This window comes from Alligator sinensis, unplaced genomic scaffold, assembly GCF_000455745.1.
Source record: "Alligator sinensis unplaced genomic scaffold, ASM45574v1 scaffold873_1, whole genome shotgun sequence".
Classification (NCBI taxonomy): Eukaryota; Metazoa; Chordata; order Crocodylia; family Alligatoridae; genus Alligator; species Alligator sinensis.
Window position 1 is genome coordinate 462,374 of NW_005842987.1, and position 12,107 is coordinate 474,480.

Consider the following 12,107-nt stretch of genomic DNA (forward strand, 5'->3'; position numbering starts at 1 on the left):
CTTATTATAGTTTCATAGTTTCATAGTTTTAGGGTTGGAAGGGACCTAATAGATCTTCTAGCCCGACCCCCCGCCAGGGCGGGAGAACAACCCAAAAACACAAACAAAACCACTCACCCTAAAAACAAAAACGGGACTCAAATGAGTCCAGCCAGGTAAGTATCCAGCCTCTTCTTAAAGATCCCCAGGGTAGGGGCCAGCACCACCTCCCTTGGAAGTTGGTTCCAGCTCCTAGCCGCCCTGACTGTGAAGTAGTTTTTTCGGATGTCCAATCTGTACCTCCTCTCCATCAACTTGTGCCCATTATTCCTTGTTATGCCAGCAGGGGCTAGGGGAAACAGCGTCTCCCCCAAACCCTTCTGGTTCCCCCTAGTGAGTTTATAGACGGTCACCAGGTCCCCCCTCAGCCTTCTCTTGTGGAGGCTGAATAGGTTCAAGTCCCGCAGTCTCTCACTGTAGGGTCTGCCCTGTTGTCCCCGGATCATGCGGGTGGCCCTCCTCTGGACCCTCTCCATGTTGTCCACATCCCTCCTGAAATGGGGCGCACAGAACTGGACACAATACTCCAGCTGCGGCCTGACCAGCGTCGCATAGAGGGGGAGGATCACCTCCCTGGCTCTACTCGAGATGCACCTGTGGATGCACGACAAGGTCCGGTTAGCCCTGCCAACCATGACCTCGCATTGTCGGCCCATGTTCATCTTGGAGTCAATAATGACACCAAGATCCCTTTCCGCCTCCGTGCTCTCAAGTAGGGAGCTCCCCATCTTATAAGTGTGCTGCTGGTTCCTACTACCCAAGTGCAGCACCCTGCACTTGTCCGTATTGAAACGCATCCTGTTCCTGTCTGCCCACCCCTGTAACCTATCCAGATCCTTCTGCAATCTCTCTCTCCCTGCTAGCGTGCTCACCTCCCCCCAAATTTTGGTGTCATCAGCGAATTTAAACAGGTTGCTCTCCACCCCAACATCAAGATCGCTGATGAAGACATTGAACAGCGCAGGGCCCAGGACCGAGCCCTGAGGGACTCCACTACCCACCTCCCCCCAAGTCGAATATGATCCATCCACCACCACCCTCTGAGTGCGACCCTTCAGCCAATCTGCAATCCATCTGACCGTGTAGGCATCTATGCCACAGTCGCCTAGTTTATTAATTAGGATGGGGTGAGAGACGGTGTCAAAGGCCTTGCTGAAGTCCAGAAAGACTACATCCACCGCGACACCTGCATCCATGGCCTTTGTGACCTGATCATAAAAGGCAATCAGGTTGGTCTGACATGATCTCCCCCTAATAAATCCATGCTGATTGCCCCTGAGCATCATCTCGGATGCCGGCCCATCACAAATGTGCTCCTTGATGATCTTCTCAAAGAGCTTCCCCAGGATTGAGGTAAGACTGACGGGCCTATAATTGCCCGGGTCCTCCCTTTTCCCTTTTTTGAAGATGGGGACCACATTAGCTACCTTCCAATCGTCTGGCACCTGGCCCAAGCACCACGATCGCTCGTAGAGCCGTGCCAGGGGCCCTGCAATAACCCCAGCCAGCTCCCTCAGCACCCTGGGGTGGAGAGCATCCGGACCCGCTGACTTGAACGCGTCCAGCCCCTCCAGAAGCTCTCTAACCCGGTCCTCCCCAACCTGAGGTCTGAAGGCGATCCCCTCGCGTCCGGCTTCTATCACAGCAGGGAAGTCCCGGTCCCTGCACAAGAAAACGGAGGTGAAGAATTGGTTAAAGAGGTCCGCTTTATCCTCTGACGCAACCACCAGATTGCCCCGCATATCCTGCAGGGGCCCCACATTACCCGGCGCCTTCTTCATCCTCCCAATATATTTGAAAAAGGACTTTTTGTTATCCTTAATCCTGGACGCTAATCCGAGCTCTATCTCCGCCTTGGCCTTCCTAACAGCCCGCCTGCAGGCCCGAGCAGAGGAGGTATACTCCTCTTTGGAGATTACACCCCCCTTCCACCGGGCGTACGCCACTAGATATGTATCTAGTTTTCAAAACAAATAGTATAATAAATTCCATTCCATTGCCAGAAAAAAAAAAACCATACCGGTGCTGAAATGTTTTGTTAAAAAAATGACACCAGGTACATCTTTCTTTAAGCAGAGGATTAGCCTCTATACTATTTGTTTTCAACTTTTTAGCCTCAAGGCACCTGTCCATGATTCCTCTGAAGTTCTGTGGCACCCCGGTTGAAAAACTACTCAAGATAGATATAAATTCAGAAAACATGTAGAACAGGACCTTGATGCTGAAAGAGTTGAGAATCATTAACCCAGCTGGTGCTCCTTAGAGCACCAGAGGCCAGGACCTCACCCTGCTATGCCCTTTTCTTTCTACTTCTGCTCCCTGCCAATTTTTCTGGTCTGTACCTCAGAGGACAAACGCAGTGCTCACTGCTGAGGTTGCTCCTGCAGGATCTTGCAGACTGGTGACTACCTTTGCTGCCTCTCCTGTCATCCCTGGGATCATGGGGAGAAGCAGAAGGGATGAGCCGGCTACAAAGCACAATGCTGTCTTTGTCTGTCCATCCACAAGCCCGCTTGTCAGGAGAGCATGCTGCTGGAGCATAGGGGGCTGGCACAGTGGCTTTCTGGGAGTGGACAAGGGCAGCAACAGCAGTGGTAAGCTCCCAGAAGAGTAGATGCAAACATTGGTGGAGTTGATTGACCAGGCATAGTGCCAGATGGGGAAGGAAAGCATTTACTTCTTCATGCAGGGGGAACTCATGGCACATTTCCACTGTTCCCATGGAACACCATTTGGGACTCACTGTTTTACACCACATATTTCTTTGTATACATGCTGCTTCTTTCAAGACTTTTTCTGAGGCCTCAGTCAAGCTTGTCTCATCCCATCTTATTTCTTAAGGTACCAACTTTGTGGTTCTGCTCCATTGTTGTCAAAATGGGGCACCACTGGAAACTGCCCAAAATGCTAGTCAGAGTGGGATGCACACTAGTATCATCTCAAAATTGAAAGGGCGTGGTCTTCAGAGGGCAAGAAACTACCTATAGTCCAGTATAACTACTGTGGTTGTGCGAAGCTTTGGTTGCTAACTTGATTTGGAGGAGATTCGGCCCAATTCGGGGGCGAGATATCTGAATTGAATCAGGAGACCCATTGATCTCTGAACTGAATTGGAAGCCTCCAATTTGATTTAGAGAGATTTGATGATTGAGACATAGACACAGCTGATTCAGACATAGACCCCTCCCGCCACCTGACTCGATGGCTGGTGCATTCTGGGTCTGGGGGGGCACCTAGGGTCCCCCTGCAGCTGATTGCTGAGTCGGGGAGGCGCGGGCAGGAGGGTCCCCCATGTGCTGGGAAGCAGATTCGAAAGTGGACTGGAACTACTTCCAGTCCACTTTTGGGTCCACCGCCAAGCACACGGTGAGGGGGGGCGGGGTGGCGCTCCTGTGGGATGCTTCATCTGCCCCACCATTTCAGCATTCACGAGCCATGTCTGGTACATCGAGGTACGTAGAAAAAACATAAAACTGTGTCTATGGCCAAGTTGCTGATTCTCTGAATCCTAATTGAATCTTCAGATTTGGATTTGGCCAAATCAAATCAGGACAGTGATCCGAATCAATGAATCAAATCAGTGTCCCCCAGATTGGGCAGAATCCAAATTGAATATGGCCCACTTCGCATACCCCTAATAACTACCTATTGCCCAAGGCTCCAGCACAAGTATGCATGGCATTCCTACCCATCCTACAGAACTGAAATGCAGATAATATACTAGATGGACAAGGGGCAAGAATAAACATAGTCTTCCTATGGTGCAACAAATTATTTGAGATGTAGGATAAGAATTGCCAACAGCTGTATTGGCTACTGGTTGTAAAAATCAGCAATAACTTGTTTAACTTTTGAAATAGACTAGTTGATAGATGAGTACTCACTACAGAAATCAAATACGCTTTACATTTTTTATGTTGGGAGAACTTGTTATTTTACTGGTTTAGCAGTAGACACAATGCAAAATGTCTTGTTCTGTGTCTTGAGATGCTTCAGACTAGTTCTCACTGAATGTCTTTTTCTTGTAATGGGGAAAATGGTTTCTTTGTCTTCCCACTGATATGTAGGGCTAGGATCCAGAATGACATGGAGAAATGATCCAAAATCAGTCAGGTGAAATTCAGCAAGGACAAGTGCAAAGTCCTGAGTTGGGATTGAATAATTGCATGCATAAATATAGGCTGGGGAATGATTGGATAGGCAAAAGTAGTACAAAGAAGGACCTGGGAGTTATAGTAGACCATAAACTGAGTACAGGCAGACCTTGGACTTATGACACAATTGGTTCCTGAAAACTATCTTAAGCCAAAACGTTGTAACTTGGAACCAATTGTCTCACAGGAAACTGTTATAAATGAGAGATTGGTTCCTGAACCAAGGCCCGATACCCTATTTTCAACAAAAATACCCCGAAATGTTGTACTCTCTCAATTATAGATGAGTAATGTAGCTACATTAATGCATTTATATTGTAAATAGCAATCGTATTGATTTGGATGAACTTCTTTTAGGTGACTTTGCTGGACTTTTTGAAAGGCTCTTGGTTGGACTTTTTGAAGGGTTCTTGGCTGGAGTCTTCTTCAGGGGACTTGGCTGCAGGCTTTTCTGGAGTCTTGTCTGCTTCCTTAAAGGAAGTGTCCAAGGAAGTTTGGACAGCTGTTCTCCAGGGAGATGGGTGATGAAGCAAACGTGTTCATTGGTGTGGCATTGCATTGGATCAAGTGTTGTAAAGTCGAAACTGGTGTTTTAAAGTTGAAACGGGGTGTCAATTTATAAATGTTGCAAGTGCGAAACATTGTAACGCAAAACATTGTAAGTCGAGGACTGCCTGTATAAGCAAACGATATGCCCTTTCTGGAAAAAACCCAATCACATACTGGGTTGCATTAGCAGGAGTGACGCTTGCAAATCAAGGGAAGTGATTCTTTTGTTTTACTCAGTAGTAAAGTAAGGTCTCACCTGGAGTACTGTGTCCAGTTTTGGCCCCAGTCTTCAAGAAAGATGTAGACAGTTTAGAAAGAGTCCAGCACAGAGTGAATACAATCATTAGGAGCCTGAGAAGTACGACTTCTGAGGAAAGACTGAAAGAACTAGGGCTATTTAGTTTAGAGAAGAGAAGACTATGGGGAGATGGAAGATGTGATAAGTCGTCAAACACCTCAAGGGTGATTTTGGAGAGAATGGAGATGTGCTTTCCTCTGTGGCCATAGGGAACAAAACTAGGAGCAATGGCCTCAGGCACCTATCTGACTATGAAGGTAGTCAAACATTGGAACAGGGTACCTAGAGAAGTTGTGGAATCTCCATCCCTGGTAATTTTCAAGAGCAGATTAGGCAGACATTTTACTAGGATAGTTTATTTAGGAGTAATCTTGCCTTGCCCAGGGGTTAGACTAGATGACCATGTGGGGTCCCTTCCAGCCTTGCTTTCCTAAGTTCCTAGGACTTTAATTTGAAAGGTGTATATGTCCATGAGCAACAGTATGGGAACAGACTTAGAAAATGTAATGACTAACAAAGATAAGGAGGAACATAGGAAGTAAAATGAGCAACGAGAAGTATTGTACATGTGCATGTTGTTATTTTCAAAATGTCCTTTGATAGCTCGACATAAAAGGTTTCTGGAACAAAATCAGTCTTTCTGTTCTGTTTGAACATGGGGATGGCATGATATACAACTTTGAATCTAAGGTGTTACCAAAATACAAATTATAACATATATTGACTCTTGCATTGGTTATGATTTTTAAAAATGCTAATAAGAGGTGCTATAGCGTAAAGGTGTATAGGAACATGGCTAATTCTACCTTCTGGAAGTTAAGAGCAGTGTAGGAAGGAATAAATCATGAACTGTATTGGTGTCTGTCTGCTTGAACACTGAAAAACGGTGGACCCAGAACTCTAATTATGGCTTGGAGTAGGATGAAATTAAAAGAAAAAAATGTGGATAATATTCAGATGGAGGAAAGTGAAATCTTAAGAGACTTATGTTTTTGTATTATCTAAAAAAAATTCTGGAATCTGACACTTAAGGTACAAACAGATGTCACCCTTGTGCTGCCATAAAAATTATGGCGGCACAAGTTGCGAGTGAGCAGACATGCTAGTCTTTTGTTTTACTCGTAAAGTGCCCCCCCCCCCCAAATTGTGCAACCTAAAGTAGTGACAATTTATGGTGCTTTAAATGGGGATGTCTGTTTGCTTATTGTGTGCAACAATAATTCCGCTTCGGGGAATCCCTCTGCGTGTATATTGGGCTGCCATGCCACAACTCCAGGTAGGTATCTCCAACTGGGGAAACCCACATGGATCCCCCACTTGCAGATGTGTACTGCAGGAATCTTTTGCAGGGCACACCTATGGTGCTTGTATCTCATGGACACACCCTGACTTGGGGCAGCCAGCAGATGTGTACCCCAAATCAGGGTGTGGCAGCAAGATGCTTGCACCACAGGGATCCCCCCCACAGGGCATGTTCTGACAGCTGATTCTGCTCCAAAGATGCTGTCTGTTGATAGCCTTACATAACTAAACTACAGGCCAAAGGGCAAACCAGTATTATAGGAACCTACAGAGAAATAGCCTGCATTAGCAGGGTGACTGGTTGTTTAATCCCATTAATTAAACAGATAGAAGCACTCATTTTTAAGTGGTTGTCCTTACTACTTTATGATTGTCTTCCTCTCTGATTTTTACTTTATTGTCCTTCATTTCTAAATTTGCACACCAGCCAAACACATGGATATTTCTTTTTGGTAAAGAACAACTGAAGTAAATTCTACTTCTAGACCTGTGGTTCCCAAACTCCTTTTCCCCGATGGCAATCCAAATACTTGTCCCAGTCCAACCATTATAATTGAGTTTGAGGCTTATGATCCCAATTGTTAAGTACTGGAGCCTGTTTGGGAGCTATTACTTTAGACCTAAATACGTTGTCCTATTTTTAATCTGAGTTCTCATTGCACCTGAGCTATTTTTACTTGATTTGGGAGAGGTGGAAAAGCAATAGAAGTAATGTGATGAGAAGGTAAAAAAGTGATTGACCAGGGTCTGGTGACATGGAGAGTAATTAACTACTTCTTTATTTCATGGGGGATTTTTTTTTTTTTTTTATTGGCAGTTGTTACATGGGACCTCTGGTTATACACAATTGTCTAGCAGGATGGAGCCCTTATCTAGATTAAAGCCTTTGTGTTATCATTATGCTGATTTAATAACTAGATCAGAATGAAGTTCTCTATGCAAAAAATGAAATATACCTTCCATCTAAAGATTAAGTCACACAGGGTTCATCTACTTGTGTGCTTTACTGTGAGTGGCACTATCAGGCCAGAGTAAGCTAATTAACTCTGCTATAGGATAGTACTGCCTTACTCAAGTACTATCCTACAGTGGAGTTATTTACCATGTTGCAACACACATGTAGATTGTGACCAGGGCTGGTGCTACAATGCAGGGGCTGTCTGCCAGCCAACACCACACTGTAGCACCCTCATGCCCCAGCCAGCCCCTCTGCAGCATGCTAAACTGGGGTGGAGTGGCTGTAGGTTGGAAGCCTGATCCCCCTGCCCAGGTCCCATGCCAGCTGGGGCTGTGCCACCCTGGCTCAATGTGCTGAAATCCTGGGCACATGTGTAAACGCTGTGTTCAGGAGCAGTATACTCTGGCATGAACTGCACGAGAGTTTATTTGGTCACACCAATGGCACATATAGATGTACCCACAGTAAGTCAGAGCTGGCATTAAAATTCAAGAGTTCTTGCTTCCCAGCCTTATGCTCTGATGCACTAGATTGGGTTGCCCTTGTATAGCTTTCTTCTAGCAAAGGAACTCTAGGAATCCTCTGAGAACCAAAGTGTATGGGTATCTGTCAAAGAACTAAACCTCCCAAACGTCTTAGATGGTCAGAAGCCCTTGAGGTTCAAAACAAAAATAGGTTCAAACTCTGTCTTTTTCAGGTATGATAAGCCTAAAAGACAGCAAAAATCACAACGAGGGCCCACTTTTTTTGAACAGCAATTCCTTGTCTGACTTCCCTTAGACTTTTCATTTTTTTTAAATTGTAAGAGCTCATGTTATTTTCAGTGGCTGTGTTTGAAACTGGCAAACTTGGGGTTGACCTATAGTCAAGATTATACTTTATAGTTAAAATCTAACTTCAATCAAGAACAGTGATTTTTTTCCCCCCACAACAGATTTAACTGTTTTAAAATTTATTTTAGGCACTGGCAGTAAAATAGTCATGGTAAAATTCCCTTGTCTGAATTAAGTTGAAGCAGGGATCACTCTCTAACCACTGTGTTGAGATTAGTTTTGGAGTCTGATCTGTAATGAACAGATAATTCTATTTATTGAATCTGATCCAGTACTATGAAGGAGTACCAAGTGGAAAAATGTGTGCTTGCTTTTTGTTTTTCAGTTCCCACTTTCTCTAGATGTTATCGAGAAAATAACTAAAATATTTTACTATGTATTTAATTAAAATTATAATATGTAGCAGTAATACCTATTTTAAAATTGCAGATGGTTGGAATCCATTTTCACATCCATACCAAAAAATGGATTATGGCAAATGGGAGCTGTTCTTACCACCTGGACCAGATGGATTCCCACCTGTGCCCCACGGATCAAAATTGAAGGTATTTTATTTTTAAAATAAGCTTTGCAAGCTTTTATTTTAAGTTTATTTTTTGCAGTCCTCTAAACAGAGGCAACTTACTTTTATTTAATTTTGTTATAATTTTTCCTGGAAAACAGAGGATGAACACAAATAGTGTCTCCTAATATAAAGTGTCTGGAATGAGTACTATATTAATTTTTGTTACTTAATTTTTAAATCCAATAAGATCATGTTTTATTTGACCTATAGGCTGAGAAATAGATACAATGTGCTGTCTGTCACAATGTGAAAATAAATTTTCCGTGTACACAGTTCTGTTGGAATGAAATGTAAGAATGAGAATCAATAAATATAAATAATTTCTTGTTTTTATTTGGGATAATTCCCTTAATTTTTAAGATTTCCCTGGAATCTGTGTCCTTTCTTTTTCCTTCAGGGAGTTCTTTGTGAGGCTATAATACCACTAGAACTAGTCGTATCACTTTAGTTCTGTCATCTGGGAAGTAAAATACTATGAAAGACTCAGCTTATACGTTACTTTCTGCCACATAGATGGCTCCATGAGGCATAAGACTATGGAAGATGTTCAGCCATATTATAAAACTACAATACATAAATATTGTAGTACTGTAATTTGAATATACCCTATCAAATGTACTTAAAATGCATCTAAGGCCTGACCTATTGCCACTTATAGAAAAGGGTCCCACAGGGAGGAGCAATATAAGTATAGAAGGAACGGTGATACATTTTGTAAATTGTTTGACCTCTCAAGTAATATCATTGTGCAAAGAAAATATTTTATAATGTCACAAATGCACCTGGGCTGTACAAACAGATCATTTTTTAAAAAGTATTAAAAGGCTATTAAAATAAGTCAAAATATCAGAGTAGCAGCACTGAAAAATAGAATGAGATACAACGAGCAGGGTAAAAAATAATAATTTTACAGCAGATTAAACAAGTGAAGAAAGAATTAAGAAGCCATGGGGGAAGAATGGAATTAGCAGTTATTAAAGAGCAATATTTAAAACACTCATACATCCTCTCTCTCATACATGGAGACTGAGAGGATAGGAAAAAAAATGGATTATATAGGGCTTGGGATGTTGAAGAAATGATAGCGTCTTTCTAATAGTGGTATAGAAGAGAGCTGAGAGGGATTCAGAGAATGGTGTTTCAAAGTCAGGTTAGACAGGAATGCAGAACATAAAATTTCTGAGCTACAAGTCATAACTTCAAGCCACCCAAAAAAGGTGGAGTTAACGTAGGTGTTTGATTTTTTTTTTTTTTATTTATTTATTTTATATGTACATATAAGTGTTACTAGTAGATGCATAAAGAGCCAGGTGAAGGTTGGCTGGCAGGAAGGGCAATTATGAAAGCATTGATGAAAATATATCTAAAATACATACAAGTTAGTAACATCTGTCTCTGGTGCTTCCATTAGGTATAAAAAAAAATCAGTGAACTTCAGTAGAAAAACTGGAAGCAGGTATACTAAAACCAATTCAGCTACTTTTTACAAAAATTGTTCCGTGTTGGTAATTCATAGCCTTGCATTCAGTTTGCTTGTATGTCTGTCAAGCCATATTTGCTGAATGCAGATATTGACAATGCCAAGATCTGTGAACCTGCATAACTTTATGGCAAGGTGTAGCCATTTTCTAGTAGACTAAGAGAGTGTGTATTAAACCTTAAAGGAGGAATACAAGAGCAGAGAATGCATTCTGTTTGTGTGGCCTGCTTTACAACAAACTATTATCAGAATTCTATAGACTCAATTGTTAAGACTTGGCCAACTCAGCAACTATTCCATATACCTTAAAATGCTGGGACCCAGTAGTATCTCTATAAAGGTGCTTTTTTAAATATGATTCCTGGATTACCTTAAGTATAAAATGTGTGTGTAACCTTTACATTTTAGTGACCTTTTTTTCTTGAAGATTTTTCAGTTAATATCAGTCTAATATAGTAAATGCCATTCCCTCCCTTCATCTTGGAAGATCATATAATATTAATAGGTCTGTGTGTGGGTGGGTGGGTGTTTGGTTGTTTTTCTTTCCTCATTCCCCTCCTTGAAGTCTACCGGTAGCTTTGGAAACTTCAGATCCTGGTAAGTCACTTAGAAGCTAAATACAGATAGAGGGACAAATTGCCGCAGCACGTAAGTACTTAATCCACAGTGTAGTTAGTATATGTTTAGAAAATGTTGTTCTTACTGAAAAAGAATAAGAAGTTGAATTATCTCTTCTCAAAAGAAATCCCATGCTGTTTCCTGTTTAAAAAATGCAGTTATATCTATGTAGCTATCAGGTTTCCTAGATGGAATTAGGTTTTCAGTCATTGAGATACTTTGAGAACTTAACATACTATAGTCAGATTTTGGGAGTTTAAAGATGACAAATAAAAATCGGAGAAATACAATAAGCAGTTAGGAACGGGGAAAAACAACACCTCTTCTTTAAAACAAGTATAGTTTTGGAAAGATAAGAAACTAGCATATTCTGAAGAAGGAGGAGGATGTGTGCTAATTGGAGGAGGATTGCAAGAGCAGGTGCTGGGGACTGTCCATCCCCATGGCTGGAAGATTGAAGTCTTGTAGCTAATGGAACTTCCAGCCCTAGCTATGCCCCACACACAGGTGGGACTACAAATTCTGGCAGCTGTAGGACTTGCAGCCTTGGCTGTATCTAGGTTGCAGCTGGGCTTTCAAGTTCGCCATTTGCCAGTGCAGGGGGAGCCTGGGATAGCAATCCTGGGCTCTCCCTGTACTGGCAGTAAGGCATGATAGGATCTTATACTGGATCTCATAATCATGCCTCCTGCATTTGGTTCTATCATGCCTTTACCTGAATATGCAGGGGGTGGGGGCTGCTTAACTTTATAGCTGGATGAACCTTTTTATGGTGTAATAGTTACTTTGCAGGTATAACTGGTCTCATTTAATTGTGCAATTAAGCAGTTAATTGTGTAATCCATGTAATATGTAGAGGGCCTCAAGGTCTGGTCTTTAAATGTAAGAACACTAGAAAGTTGTTAAAGTATGATGTGATTCTATGCAATCTTCTGTATTTCCTTGACAAGGTAACATGAAAAATAAAAAACCTTACCTTGGGTAAATGTCTTAAGTAGCAACAGCTAAAGAAAAGAGCCTGCTCCTGAGCCTTCTGCTAGCCCTGCATGCTGACCTGATCTAGTGCACTAGGTCCCTATTGGTCTGGAAAATTGACAGAGAGGAGGAACACTAGAAAAGTTAATTGCCATGGCTCCCTGATGTATGGCAATTAATGCTTCCCTGCTGCCAGATTTCTGGACCCATGGGGATCCTCTTTTTCTTGTACATCATGTGCACTCAATTTCCACCAGCTATTTTTTGTGGAGATAGGTGCAAATTATATGAGAGAAAATATGGTATTCAGAATTTATGCACTTTTTTTCTTCATAA

General features: G+C 42.3%; 1 protein-coding gene across 1 annotated transcript in view; it reads left to right on the top strand.

Moving 5' to 3' along the window:
• Window positions 1-8,708, top strand: part of LOC106723017 (1,4-alpha-glucan-branching enzyme-like) — a 132,435-nt gene extending 123,727 nt beyond the window's left edge. Inside the window, exon 3 of the mRNA XM_025192950.1 lies at window positions 8,563-8,708. Within this exon, the coding sequence (XP_025048735.1) occupies window positions 8,563-8,693 (131 nt within the window). The 3' untranslated portion in view covers window positions 8,694-8,708. The remainder of the gene's footprint in view (window positions 1-8,562) is intronic.
• The last annotated feature ends 3,399 nt before the right edge of the window (window positions 8,709-12,107 follow it).